We start from the raw sequence: 16,058 nt of genomic DNA, 5'->3' as shown, positions 1-16,058 counted from the left end.
AACAACAACAAAAAAGTAACTTAAGACACAATTAGCAAACCAAGAAAAAGAGATTAAAATGTCTCAGCACTGAAAGTTAAAGCCACACACACACACACACACACACACACACACACACACACACACACTTGTATTATTTATTTTTTAAATATTATTTATAAATTTTTCCACTTGGAATTAAACTTTCCTGGCTTTTCTCATAGAAGGGAAACTAAAGTCCTTGAATAACTGCACATTTATTAAGTGTTAGATCTTAATGCTGCAAAATAGAAAGAGGAGTATCAGTGCAGTCCATTCCTCACTTAATCTTCTGATACACACTTAAAAAAATAAATTGATATAGTGAAGTAATGGTTTTTTAGGCCTTGATTAACTTGAGAATCTACTAAGAATTTTATACAAACAAAACCCCAAATAATTAATGCCTATTCTCTGTCCCATAAACCACCTAATTAGGAAACTTTCTAGGGTGGAATCTACAGTTTGGTATTTTTCCACTGCTCCCTGGGTGATTCTCAGGTGATCTAGAATTGAGATTCATTGTGCAGACAAAGTGAAAAATGAACAGGATATGATGCAGAGAAAGTTTTAGGTAGCAAAATAAGAAAAACAATTATCACATCAAATTTTCCAAGTAAAGATCTCAGAAAGTACAGAGGTATGTGATACACGAGAAAAACATATTTGTCTGTTAAATGCATTTCCATTATCCTCAATGTTATGGAACATATCCCCAAACCAAGGAAAAAATCATGATTTTGTATACAATGGAATATAGCTGTTATAAGGTCTCTGTCCCTGGATTCTGGCCCTCCTCCAAAGGAGCTTAATATTAAACTCATGGTGACATTTATGTTATTCCAAAGCTATATTATCTGCATCTTTCAATCAGTTCTGCATAGAGAACATATTTTATGCACAGATCTTTGGTGGAATGAAGTGGACACAAAGATAACTAGAAAGATAGATATACTGGCACTGATAGTTGATACAAAGAGTGAAAAGAATGAAAATATCAAATGGAAACTCCCAGAAGACCAAGAACAACTGATATAGGACATTTGTCCCTGGAGAGTTCAATTGCTCCTAAGAATTTGCTCAAAAAGATTGCTAAAAGGGATGAGAAAAAAATTAATTATATTTATAAGCAAAGGGAAATAAATGCAAATGTAGAAAAATAATGGCAAATCTATCAAGGTTGGAAAAAAATTGTACTTAAGTAGATATATATTAGGTTTCTGAGGATATTCTTTTTCAAGACATTCTTATTACAAATGACAACTAATGATAAATGAATAATTATCTTTTTCCACTACTTTCCATTCTTATTACAAATGACAACTAATGATAAATAAATAATTATCTTTTCCATACTTAGGTTTATTTCAGTATGTGATAGAATATAAAATAGGAGTGAGAAAATAAATAAGTTGGAGAAATGTTGCCATTGCTCAGAATAATGTTTACCTAGATCAGGGGTTGACCAACTATGGTATTTGAGCCAAACTTGACCAGATGCCTGATATTATACACAAAATTTTACTGGAATGTAGGCATTTTTATTTATATAATATTATCTGTGGGTGTTTTCATGGTGGAAAGTTGAGTCACTGTGACAGATTAGACTGCTTACATAGCTTCAAACATTTATACTATAGGCTTTTAGAGAAAAGGCTTAAGGACTCCTGTTCTAGTCCATGTCTTTTCTGGAGAGAGAATGTGGACATAGATCTTTCTGATATGCTCTCTTAAGGACAGAAATTTACTGCCAAGCTGCCCGATTTCTCAACATGGATATTTGGCAAAGAGTTCCATGTGTTACATCAGTGGAATTAAATAAAAATGTCTGTGGTATTCTAGAAAGGAAAGCAGAATTTGCTGGCAAGCTTGAAAGTACTTTCTTAGCCTTCTGTAAAATGAGCGATTGATTACTCCATACCTGTGAGATACTTGAGAATATGCTAATTTTCTTACCTTCCATACTAAAATATACTCCCCACTTATTATACTTTTTATTTAACCAAAAGGAATGTAACACTCCTTGCTGATTGTTGTAGTGTTAGAGATCCAGGAGTTGTACTGTGTGTGTGTGTGTGTGTGTGTGTGTGTGTGTGTGTGTGTGCGTGCATAGGGTGGGGGTGGGGGTGCATTTCAGAGCTGAGATAATAAACATTTCAAGTATTCCCCAGAAACAGAAATCCTGAGCCCTTTCTCAGATTCTCAAAGTTTATGGTAAATATTCATGCACAATAATTGAACAGAGCAGAGGACATGAAATGCCTGCCACATCCCACCCTCAGAGATTTTTAGAATTTAAAGTGGCTTAAACCTGGGGCTGCCTCAGATGACCTATGTGTTTAAGAACTATGTGTTAAGAACTTGGCTTCACTTGACTTCAATAAAAGCTGTGGGGCAGCTAATTGATGAGCATAAATTCTTCATTTCCTAACTGTAGGAAGTGTGATTGTTCACTGCTGTATCCATATAGCCTGGAACAAATGTCATGTCTAGTAAGGGTTGACTGCCATGAAAACCTGCATGAACAAAAGGAGGAATAAGTGAATAAATGTGGGAACTATAGGGCAAAATGAGCTTTCTCCAAGGAAAACCTGAGAAACACTGCAACAAGCTGAAGTAAGCTGACATTAAAAGCAGTATGACTAGATATCTTTTAGGTTTGTTATACTCAGATTTCTTACCCAAAAGAGTTTTTCAGCTACCAGAAGTATTTTACTACTGAATTCAATGAAATAATCACAACAGAAACTCACTACAAAAAAAGTTCAAAAGCATTACACTTTGTTGCACAAAAATGTCCCCTTTTGTAGTTCTCCATTTGTATATAAACCAATACTATTTTTCCCCTCCTTGCTCAAGGCTAGAGAAGTGAGATATTCTATTAACTTATACAAATTGTAACTAGAAAGACAAAAAAGAAGTTAAAATGTACTCCTAACAGACAAAGGGGAGTTTTAAATTTTCCAAGATTCCTCACAATCAGCAAGAGAAACCAAGGGTTTATTTCACTTAATTCAGATTTTATCATTGTTTACGTGTTCTCAAAAACAGTGGTGAACAAAGATTAGGAAAAGTCTTTATTTCTTTTTGTGCCAAATTTTCTTCATGTATGTCTTTGCAAACATCAGAATGTTTACACAGAAGCACTCCTTACAATTGCTACACAGTATAATCCAGTTTCTCTCAGTGAAGCTAGGCTCTCTACTCTGGGCTTGGAGAGTGCTGGCCCAATGAATATTTTTTCCAATGTCATTTGCCAATCTGCCTTGCTTATCAGCCATGTGTAGGCTCCTGGATTTCTTTCCTGCAGTTATCAGACATGAAAGTTAAACTTAGGAAGCCAAAGGGAGTCTAACCTAAGCAACCATGGAACCATCATCATGGAAAAGACCCAGATATACAGAGACAAATGCTTTTAAGGTGCCTCATAATGAAGGGTCTCTGAAATATAAAGTTATAAAGGCCTAAGAATAGACTTATAATTTATCTGTCCTCTTGAGATTCTACTATTTAGGAGATGAGCATATTTCAAGTATTTTAGGACTTCCTACAAGTTTTGGATTCCTGGACAATTGTTCCTAGTCCTGTGATGTTGTCTAGGGTATCATTTAAAAATAAATAATAGCATGCTGAAGTAAGATCCTTCAGTAAAATGATAAAGGAAGTAAGATGCTCTCAGTATCAAGATCATTGTCATATGAGAAGTGCTAGCCAGACTATGAATGTGAATTGAGAATATAAATTACTCCTCAGAGTAGATGCTAAATAACTATCTGCCCAATTGAGTTTGTTGGAATGGATTAGAGAATTGTGGGTTGGGAAATTGAAAAATTGGGACATGAGGAAACAGAGCTTTAGAGTCTCTTTCAAATTTCCACCATTTCTTGGCTTCCCATTTCATATTTCAAGATACCATGTAGTGTACAAAATATAAAACACCTTCATATTTATTATATAAATAACAAAATATCATTAAATATTTCTGTCTTTTTTTCTTTTTCTTTGCTGAAGATCTCTTATGTGCCAGTCACTATACTATGCCCTGAATAGGAGGATAGTTTAGGAAGTCTTAAAGAGATCACAGGGAACTAAACAGCAAAATTTTGTCAATTACAACACAATTATATTTTAAGAAATGTTGGCGAAAGCACAGAGGAGGGAGCTACTAACTTTCATTATTCAGATGAACTTGGATTGAACTCTTAACATTTAGTCATCTGAAGGAAGGGATTTTCTGAGCAAATAAACAATCTCAGTAAGAACATAGGTGCCATTTAAACTATCAAAGAGAATTTACTTTCTTTAAAGGCTTTCCTATATTACTTTGTAACATGTGGCTTTGTTTCTAAACTGGACTCTAAGATCTATGTGAAGAGAGACCTTCTAAAGTGGCAGACTCATAGTAAAAGCACCATAAATATTTGTAATCTACATGTAAATAAACAGTGCTACCAAACAAAAAAGGAATTATGCAAAATGAGTAAAACAGAAAGGCAGGGTGGCCAATTAGGTTGTCATGTTGCATGTATTTAAAATATATCAATATTTATTTAAAGTTACTCTTTTTTAAATTAATTAAGACTATTTTTTTAAACTCTGTGAGTCAGTTTTACAAAATGCCTAGACTGCATCTCTATTACATGCTAATAACCATCACTGAGGAACATTTTACTTTGATAAAGGAGTGTAAATTATCCAGGTAACTCTTCTTGTGCATTAAATGTTACTCTAGTGGCTTCAGAACCTTCTGCATCTCAAATACTCTGCCCTCAGCAGAATCAGGCCTATTAAGTGGTTTGCATTTCTCCAAGCACTCACATTTCTGCAGTGGGAGCATTCACACTGGGAAAAAAAATATCTCGATGACTTTTAAAGTTGCAAAACTGTGTTCTCTGTTCCAGATACATTAAACATTGAAGTTGTTGAGAAAAACAGGAACCATAGAAAAGAGGGGCCAAACCAGAGGAAAGTTGGCACTCATTTAAATAGCTGGAAGAGTAAATTTTTAATGTTTATCTTTCAGGAAGTAGGTTTAAAACATCACCTTCAGAATAAATCAGTTTTAGAGCTCAGTTCAGAAAGGATACCAAGGAGATTGTTACCATGAGGCCACAGCTGCCATGTTCATACTTTGCTAGTTCTAGATAGCTCTTTCTTTGTGTTTCTGAAATCTGAAAAAGAGCCTCAAGGGAAAAAAAAAAAAAGTATTTAAAACCCACAACAGGAGAGGGCAGCTATACTATTATTTTTAGTACATTGTAAGTTTATATAAAAAATCCAGAACTAAAGCAGAAAAGTTAAATTAATCTCTATCATTACAAACTGCTGGAGTCTGGTTTGTGAATCGTACGAGAGCATTACAGAATGGTTGATTAAAATTCATACTGGCTCTGAGCCACTCAGGTTTTTAGTCTCAGGTATATTTCTGATCTCTTTAAGGAATATCATTATATTTAAAAGCACCTTTCAAATATGTACTTATGGATTGTTTTAAGGCTATTTATTCCCAAAGAAAGTATGTTAGGTTTAGATGTTTTGCCATTATTATAACTCAGTATCATTACACCCTCTAAAGCCCAAGCACAGGGCAAGGTATTTTATGTACATTATTAGTAAAATTTTCTACCAGGGTAGGAGTTAATATGACCATTCGTTTCTAAATACAAGGAAATGATAGCTCATAAATTTTGTGTTAGCAAGATTCGATATAATTGTCTCATGATTTTTCCACCAACCCTTTCATATGAAAGAAGTACCTGACTTCCGATTTTTCTTTTCTTTTTTTTCCCTAGAAAGCAGGATTTAATTTATGTTACTCCCCTTGGATTGTATAATAATTAGTGATTTCAACAATAATTAATTAGCTAAATGAGTGAGACTGTAGTTTTGATTTTGTCAACAAACCTGTAGGCTGCTATAGCTGAATTTGTTAAGATGCAAATCCAGGCACATTCACTCAATCCAAAGTGGAAGGCAGGGTTATCTGTTGTGCTCTGAGCATTTGAAAGTATTAATGGAATTTTGGAACCAAATGGCTCAAGCATTTCATCTGTACAATTTGTATTCTCACTATTTATAAGTGCATAGTTACTGTTTTAAGATGCAGAGGGTAACAGAATAGTACTGAAGGAGAAATATGGGTGACCAGCATCTGTTTCCACAGATGAACATAGTGAATTACATTCCAAGAAGAGTCATTAACTCTCAATTCACCATCAGTTATGCTCCCAGGAAGTTTAGTCAGCTTCTGGAAGCATTTACAACTTTTATCACTCCTACAAATATTTAATGAAATATTCTTTGCTAGGAGAAAGTATCACTTGAGACAATGTATTTAGAGAATAACGAAGAGCTAGGCCTTTCTAAGCATTGCTCTCAATTCTAGAATCTTATGGTACATGGAGGGTTCTTGGTAACTTATTATTGAATAAAATATTTAAATATTTTACATCTTCATGTTGGATGCATAAAAGAGGCCACGGGCTTCCCTCACATGGATCTCTTTACTTTGAATGGTAGTCTCAGGAGTATGATAGCCAGACCTGCACTTGAATTCTGGTTCTGAAAGTCTTTTAATGTACTGATAATGTATTTCAATTGTCACATAATTCTGAGCCACTGAAATGTGTATTTAACTTTCCCTAAAATGCTGATAAGTTATCTCAGTCAACTTTTTCCAAAATTAAACTTTTTCCTTCATACTCTTTCCAAGGTTCCTATACCAGTGAATGAAGCTCTGACCTACCACTTAACCCAACAAACTAGAGCATCTTCATGATCCCCTCTCATCTTTGCCCATTCAAAACTGGGTAAAAATCACCCAGTTTTGTTTCTTATTTTTCCTTAAACTGTGTAGAATCCATCTCATCTGGTTTCTTTTTATTCTCACTAATCCTTTTCCACCCCTAGTCCTGAGTCTTTCAACAATAGTCAGCTACTTGCTATCTTTAGTTGTGTTTACAAGATTTTATGTGTCTCTGTGTGTGTAGATTTGCATATATATATATATATATATATATATATATATATATATATATATATATATATATTCCCTACATGCATCTTACTCTACTTTTTTTCTACCTTTTAGCCAGATGGACTTGGTTACTAGTCCACTCATTGGCCTGTTTGTGATTTTGTAGCACACTCAGGATCAAGTCCAAGTTCTTTAGCAAGGCCTAGCCTTGTCTGATCCCTGACTTCATTTTATACAGTTGGAGTTGATGACTTGGTAGTGGCTGCAGTATAAGTACTGCACAGCATCCACAGGAGAAATTTCTAAGGGTTTAGAAACATAAGAAATATTATTAGTAAAGGTAAAATTTTAAAATATTTTTCTCAAAAGTAAGAGCATATAATCTTTGCATGAGAAAGGACTCAGACATATCCAATTAGGGGAAGAAACTGGGAGAATAATCCAGTTTAGATTTTAAAGTGCAGGAGACTCAAACTTTAGGTACCTATTATATTTTGGTAAATGAATGCTTAATATATAAAAAATATAAAATATATTTTCTTTTAATAATTTTTGTACATTTTTATGGATTATCTTTGTTTTCTTCACATTTTTTTGATTCATATTATGAATACTTATGATTTTTGGTAGGGGCCCCATAAACCAGGGTACTTTCAAAAATCATCTCTCGGCTGCTGGGGAACTTGTCCTAAATACCAAAATTTCCCCGAAGCAGTCAAATCCATTTTAGGGTTTGAATAAGGGATTAGGTGAAGTCCCTAAGTGATTAGTGAAGGTACATGTTTCCACTTAGCTACCTGAACAATGAAATAAATAATAGCTCCTAAATCCAAATTATAATAAACACTATGGACTATATTGAAGATACAAATGAGTAAATTCAGGAAAACATTTCATAAATATGAGTAATTCATAATAAAGTCATAACTATTTGAGTATATAATCCCCAAATACATCGGTGACCTAAAAAATTGGTATATGGTACTTCTTTACTAATTTTAATTATACTCGTGGGAATGTAGATCTATAGATATAGCTGAATTTTGCCACCCAATAATTAAATCCTTTCTTAGTTTTAAGGGTAAAAAAATCTTTGGGCCATTTTTCTCTTTTAATATGTTTTTTCTATTTTTATTCTTACCCTGGCTTAATTCTCCAATGTACTCCATGTATATCACTAACTTCCATACAATAACCTGTTTTCAATTTTATCTTCTGTACCTAAGTTCAGGTGGTTTCATTCATTGCTACCTCTGTGTGAATATCAAGAAGGCAAAAACTGCCTCATAAGCTTTGGGCTGCTCTAAAAACTTACAGGAAGTTTGTTAATGGGTGACTTCTACAGTCTACTGAGTTCCCACATGAGGCCATTATAATTTGAAATATTAGGAAAATCACTATATTCACCCCCTTGGTTGTGGTGGTGTTTTTAAATTATCTTCTGTATTAGCCTTCATCATATACATTTTACATGTTACTGTATTTTATAACAAGTTGACTTAATCTGTAGCATTTCATTTCTAACATGAATATGAATATGCTACAATGAAACCCATCATTCTAAATAAACAATTTGCACCAATAAAAATTACTGTTACTTATTGGCAATATACTTAAGTGGCTGAACTTTAAACATTTTTCCTTGACCCTGCTGGATGGCTGTAGGACAATATAAACTAGTGATTCTGAATATTATTAAATAAGTATGTGTCTATCTTCTTACTTTGGAGTTAAGAGCTCATCTCAATGGAAAGGAGACAAAGAAGTTCATTGAAGAAGGATTTCCAAAATGGAAGGTAGAGGAAAAAACTGGTGAATGATAATTGAAAACAATGTAGAAGCTTGCCTGCCTTGAGTCTACAAAATGCTTTCATTACTGTCAGATAAAATCCTGAATCACTCAAAAGCCTGAGGAATTTAGCCAAGGATGTTTTGAAATGTACATAAGGATATGGAAAATAATAAAAGAGAGAATAAAAATGATCATAAAAAGTAATATGTTATAATTCTCTTCTGGAAGAATGACAATATTTTCTTCCATTCAGGGAAGAGGGTAGGCTTGCGAAATAATATAGACAAGGAGACTAATCTGTGGTTGATGATTGTTTCCCTCCCTCTACCTGCCTCATTTCTGTTTGAGATCAGATAGCAGCCCAGTGTGTGGTCTCAGGCCAGAATAAAGTATGGCAGTTAGAAAGAAAGTCCACAAAGTGTTAATCCAGCTGCATGACCTGCCCTGACTGCTTGTGCTTTTGCTTTGGAGTGCCTTTGCTTGCATCCCCAGGTTGACAAGGAGCGCTCACCCCTTGTGTTGTTTAGCTACTTTTTGTTCCTGGTTACTGAGCGGCAACCTCTAAACCATAAAATTTTCTAGAGAATTAAAGTGACTTTGTTACTTGTGGCAAGTCCCTGGGACCACATTTCAGAGTTTATGCTTGACAAGATGACTCAATATGGGGGCTGGTCCTGACAGCAAGACCATCATGATTGGGCCGTGTGGCATTGGTCCATGTGCTATCAGCCTGACTGAAGAGGGGAAGAGGCTAGGTATTGAGATTCTTCAGTCAATCACATCCACAGAGTAAAACCTTAATGGAACCCCGCATCTGTGAGCTTCCCTGGTGGGTTATACTTGGCTTAATGTTTATTACACACTAATGTGTGCCAGGAGAATGCAGACCAGATGATGAAGATTAAGTTTGGGACTCCTCCTCACCAGACTTTGCTCTTGCCCTATTCTTCTTTGTCTGGTTCCGATTTGTACCTTTTCAGCATTTAAGGAAAAAGAGAGAGAGAGAGAGAGAGAGAGAGAGAGAGAGAGAGAGAGAGAGAGAGAGAGAGAGAGAGAGAGAAGAAGAAGGAGGAGGAGGAGGAGGAGGAGGAGGAGGAGGAGGAGGAGGAGAAAAAGAAAAAGAAAAAAAAATGTAATAATAAGAGAAATTTTATTTAACTGTGGAGTATGGCCTAACTATGGGCATCCCTCAGTTTATTCATTTGCTTTCTCAAATCTCCTCAGGAACTGGAATCTTACACCTTTATCTATGACTGAACCATCACTAACAGAAATTCTAGATGCCAGAAACCCAGTGCAATATCTATTTACTGGCTGAAGCTGCACTCATCTGAGCAGGAAATGACTTCTGCAAGTTCTTCCTGCAATCGCTGATTTCAGAGAGACTGACCTGACTATTCTACTGGTTGTTGTTCTTTTTCTGACAGATTATTGTTAGCAACTGAGCTAAAAGTTTAACAAGGTCCCAGTATGCATAAGTCATTTGTTCAAAACAAAGAGACAATGGTTGCAAGTCATCACTAATACAAGACCTTTCCAAAATGTATAATGTTTCAACAATCCATATTTATGTATGTGTGTGTATGAGTGTGCTTGTGTGTGTGCATACACAGCCAATTCTCAATGAGTCATGCTTCCAGAAATTATATATTTAATAAATAAGATATAGCACATTTACTTTATAATAATGTATTTTAGTCTTTTTTCCTTCAATCCATGCCTTCTTTTAATCAATACAAAAATCTTCTCAAATGCTGGAAATATTGTAAAGACCCCCTGAGATGGCATATTCCCTGGGTTATATATTTGCTTAGCTGGTATACTTCCACAGGTACAAGAAAAAATTTTTCCCAGCTTTATATTTTGCATTTTAAAAACAATGATGTTTCTTTATTCTAGATATAAATCTATATTATATTGAAAATGTTTTATTGTACATTACCTGTTCAACCTAAGATTCTGACAATGTCAGTAACTTTCTTTTCCTCCTTAGCTAAAATGATTGTACCATTAACTCAGCAGAAAGAAAGTTATAAAATAACTTTCCTGTGGCTTGTTTTATTGTCTCAACAAGAGAGCTGTTAGATGCATGTGGACTATAATTTTTTTGTGGAGTCTACCTGTTGAGTAAATTTTAGAGAAAGTCAAGTTTGAAATTTAACTGTTCAATGCACAATTGTTCAAAAAGAAGTAAATTATATTTTCCCATTACTTAAACTTACAGCTTTTTAAAAGTAGATTTAAAATGCAGGTTCTATAATACAATGTTTGCTTACAAAATACTGTGTTATAAAAGTGGCCTGCGCATAAATTGCATGTTACCTTCAAGAATTCAAATGCCTAGCACAGATTTTCATCTTTTTCAGTTAGTCACAATAAGGAGCTAATGACAGGGGAACTGGATTTCAAGAACAATTTGACCTTATAATCATGAAAGAAAATATTAACATAATTATCAAAGGTAGATATTATATATTAAGATCATAGGCTACTTTTCACCCACCACCATATATGATACCCCAAACTTTTGCTCATCCTTAGCTTACAAGAGAACTATCCAGGAAGCTTTTAAATGATCCTGAAGGCCAGTTCTCATCTCCAAAGCTAGTGACACAGCTAGTTGGAAGTGAAAACTAGATGTTATTATTTATTTCTAAGCCCAGCAGGTGATTTTAAAATGGGTAATCAAGGTTAATAATCTCTCAAATATGTAGATGCAGGTTCCAGTTTGGACTAAAACTGTTGATTTAGGAGTGCATGATTCAAAACAAAATTGAAATTGCAAATGCAACCAATCTAAAATTAGCAATACAAGCTGCAAAGTAGTGATACATTCCTTTTTTGATAATCAGCATTTTATTATCAAGACTAATTGGATTAGATGTCCACCTAATTGCAACCTCCAAAATAGTACAGAGAAAAATTAGTTAATTTTTAAATTAATTTTACAACTTTATTTCACATAATTTTACCAGACTCTTTTACTTTCAATTAAAAAGAAAGTTTAAAAATATACGTTATAATTCAATGACTCAAAGTGATATTTTTCTCAGTGACCTATCATGTAACAACATTAATATTAATAAATTCTAGGAAAAAGAAATTGTTTGCATATATTATTTTTAATGAGTGTTAAATTCTTGGCAATATGAAGAAAACCCAACTCCATTTGCAAAATCAATTTTCTCAAATGTACGTTTCTATTTACTATTAAAAATAGAAAGCCTTTGTTCTTGAATCACATGAACTCCAGTTAGCTCCATTTTCATTGGTGTTTTCAGAGATTAATCAATGCAGGCCTTATTTTCACACTGGGATAATAATCATTCTAGCTCCTCAACACAAAATGAGTATGTTCGTGTTCTGCAATCGACTTGAAGTGAGGCACTCAAATGCCCGAGAATACGGCACAAAATTTATTTTGCTTTCATTCATTTGAAGACAGTGTATTAATATTATCCTCCTTGCTTCCACACAGCTGTCATCTAAAATGCCACTGAAGAATGGATGCATAATTAGCTCTTCAGTTCATACATTAAATACATTTTAATAAACAGCTCTTTTCTTTGAGAAGATAATATTGCTGTCCATTCTTCGCTGTCACTCTCAGAATTTAGAGGGTGTTTCTTATGTGAAGCATTGCTTAGCCAAGCTAATGTATGCACTGTATTTAAAATGCATTCTTATTGAATTATGAGCTATTCAGATTTATCTAAAACAATTTTCATAACTCTGATAAGTTAGGAAATATTTTAAAATGCAGAAACTGACTTGGAATTCCTATAAGTCAAATATTTACATTTTAAAAATAAATTTCAATGATCAGAAATATAATATTTGAATTTTAATTTAATAAAAATGTATTTAATACTAATTACCTGTTTAATATATACTAACACATTACATATCAAATAATATTCACAATAGTTATCTTTTAATATTTGCTTATATTAAATATTTTAATTTTACTCCAATTGTTGCATAAAAGTTTAACATTTAATATTATTTGCAGATATCTTAATTTGTGACAAAGCCCAAGAGGATATGTGATTTTCTTGAAATCACATATTTGTTACTTACACAATGAAACATAGGCCCCAAAGAGACAAATACAATTTCAATGTTTCAATTCACAAAATACAATGTAGTAAGGCTCAAGCCTGGGAAGGCGTGTACCCCTGTAGACCCAGCTACTTGGGAGGCTGAGGCAAGGGGATCAATTAACTCACAAGTTTGAGATCAGAACTGCCAAAATAGGGAGACCCTGTCTCAACAAATAAATTTGCAATGTATTAAGATTCGAAATGAAGTGTCATCTTGAAGGACTGTTGACTTTATTCCAAACCATTTCTGAAGGCAGTCTAAAGGAGAGATTCTACTTGTGAATCTATTGACTGGAAGACCCTGCTATTCTTCCTGTAGAGTGCTCCTGCTTTCTCTTTCAGGGCTTCCTGTTCTTTCTACAAATTTGAGCAGGAGAAGAAGGAACCCAAACTGACTGACTTGAATCTTCCCACATAACTGTTCAAATGTGGGCAGTTGCATAAGTAAAGATACCCCATTAGAATTTAATATTTATACCTATGATATAATCAATGATCAGGGAGAAGTTACTAATTCAGAATGAAAGTAAACAAAGAAATGAGGATACAAGATTTTCATTTAGGAATAAACAATGATGTAAAAGATTGTGTATGGTTCATTTAATAAAAGATAAATGGATATAAGTTAAAATAGAAGATATGCCACAATTACAGAAAAAACTATAAAAATCTATATTTAGCCTTTATCGGGTTCTCAAATCACAGCTCCACATATTTGTTTAAATCTTACCATCTGCCCATTTGGATATCATAGGATGAGCAACCTAACTCCAACTACTTAATATCTAATTACCACTACACAACATCCAACACCAAAACCCTAATGTTCAGAATGCATATAAGTTGGGCTTCAAATTTTTGATGCTGATCGCTATTTCTCAAGCTTGGTCCTTGCTCTGTCTATATCAGATGTGAGAACATGAGAATTCTCAGAATTTAAATATCATGATCATATAGTTTGACATAAAATTACTTAATTTTTGGTTATGCAAAAATGAGGTGTGTCACCTCTTAAATGAACATGTTAATGGTTAAAGAATTAATACATGATTCAGAAGTAGAAATAAATTTTCTATATTCTATGATAAGAAAATCTTCAAAATTTAACAAAACAGTCTACATTGTATTATCTTTTTTAAATATTTATATTGATAGAGTAAGACTATTGAAAAAATATATAACAAAAAGTAAAGAATTGATAAATACAGGAGTACAAATTCAAGATGATTTAAATTTTCTTCTTTGTGTTTACTTGCATTTGATATATCATATGTGCATATTTTTAGAGTAAGAAAAAAAAGACTTATTTTAGCTTATTGAGACCTACATATCTGTTTATATTTCTAAACACCTGTGGTAAAAATGAATCCAGAAACAATTGCTAAAAATAAAACAAAAACACACTCAGGTGCTTTTGTTCAGAGTGTTAAACCCCTATTATGAAGTACAGTATGTACTCAGATGGGCCACAAAGAGCCTAGAGGATCACAAGGAAATGGGTTGGGCTTTGGGTTGCTGGCACACATACATACATACCATTCCTTTCTATGAGAGCTGCACCATGATAAAGGTAGCAATTTGTTGTTTAGATTTCTTTGGCTCAGCTCCTGGAAAATCATCCTTCAGCCTCAACAATATAAGCCATTAAATTGTCTTGAATGATCATCCTTCTGACATGAAAATTAAGAAACACTTTCCAGATATTTTCCAAAAATACCAACATTTTGAACAGAGAAAAACATCTTGAATATGAAGTATACGCTTGACCTATGCTTACTCAATTTTAACATTAAAACATGGTAAATTCTCCCTATTGCCTTATAAAGTATAAATATTTCAAAATGTAAATGAGAAACAAAAATTTCATCTTTTATCATGAATTAGTAGATAAGATATCATTAAATTCATCCCTACCATTGATTTCAGTGCATTAATTATGAAAGGAAAGCTCATGAGAGTAATTTTCCTCAAACTGATATAACAAATATAAAGAATAATGACTATAATTTGAAAAATAAAATTCCATTTTTGAAAAGTTACTTTTAAATAATAATGTATCTTATTAGATTGTAAGGTTCAAGAGAGCGTTTGCTATATGTCTAGAACTGAGAACAATGTTTCGCACATGTTATCTATTAAATAATAATTCATAAAATGAATAATACTCTCTAACCTTGAAGAGAACTATACAAGCTTATAATTCTTGTTTTCTTAACTCTAGATTCTAAACTCACATAATTTAGAACCTGGTGCAATGTATGTATGACCATATGTTTTTCAATATCAAGAAGGAGCAGTGTCTAATTATACACTATCATATTCCTGAGCCTTATGTATACACAAAAAGGTCAATGAATTAGAGAAAGGCCCAGATTGTGACTTATCCATCAACCATCCTCAGTAACTAAATGAACAAGCAAGCAGCCTGATTGTTTCATGATAAAATACACTTGGAACAATAGGAGGATAGTTAATGCTATGTGAAATTCAGAGAACCCTGGGACGATAGCCAATCTTAAACCACAGCCTGGCTGGTAACTAGTGTAGCTTTGGATAAGGCCTGAGTTTTGGATGTTAGTGTTTTTATCAAGCACCATCTGATGCCTTTGACTCCTTCCTTCCAAAGAGTGAAAAATATATAAAGAACAAAATTAAAGTTATACTTTCTATGGCAGCCCACCAACTAGGCCAGACCTGTTCAAACTTGTCCATCACTTATTTTTTTGTGAAACAGCTTGTGAAAATATGCTTAATATGTTTTAGAGAATAGTGCTATGTCCAACAGCAGCAAAAGATTAGGTCAGTTTGATTGGTGTTAGAGAAGCTTGGGAGAGTAGGCCGGGTTCTCATTTTAGATTCTCTCTCTCTTTGGAAAATAGTATAAAACACCTCCCTCCCCATGGAGTAGAGAAACAGCAGCTGACAGGATTTAGAGCTGTAACACTAAGTTGAACATTTGTTTTAAAAAACTTGGATTTAAAGCACCAGACCCTGTTCTTTTCCTCACAATCCACTGAACTGGTTTTGGACAAAAACAAATGAAACAAAACCCAACAAAACAAAACTAAAAAGCAATCAGACACTTTGAACTCAACATCTTGCTTTGTCACCTAATTGTTTAATTGAGTTACTTAAAACTGTGAGCAAGTTACTTAAAACTGTGAGCGTT

General features: G+C 33.6%; 1 protein-coding gene across 20 annotated transcripts in view; it reads right to left on the bottom strand.

The window, feature by feature from the left end:
* The window catches only part of Khdrbs2 (KH RNA binding domain containing, signal transduction associated 2), a 586,688-nt gene that overhangs the window by 51,263 nt on the left and 519,367 nt on the right, over positions 1–16,058 (bottom strand). The window contains exon 9 of one of the 20 annotated variants that reach the window (XM_078019828.1): positions 5,128–5,201. The exons of 18 other annotated variants lie outside the window; for them this stretch is intronic. In XM_078019828.1, the coding sequence (XP_077875954.1) occupies positions 5,143–5,201 (59 nt within the window). In that variant the 3' untranslated portion in view covers positions 5,128–5,142. Of the gene's footprint in view, positions 1–5,127; positions 5,202–14,536; positions 14,560–16,058 lie in introns of those variants that run through there. One more of the 20 variants, XM_078019829.1, reaches the window with a different exon arrangement.

This window comes from Ictidomys tridecemlineatus, chromosome 8, assembly GCF_052094955.1.
Source record: "Ictidomys tridecemlineatus isolate mIctTri1 chromosome 8, mIctTri1.hap1, whole genome shotgun sequence".
NCBI classification, from domain to species: Eukaryota; Metazoa; Chordata; class Mammalia; order Rodentia; family Sciuridae; genus Ictidomys; species Ictidomys tridecemlineatus.
The sequence above is the reverse complement of the archived record's forward strand: the minus strand, read 5'-3'. Positions and strand labels throughout refer to the sequence as shown.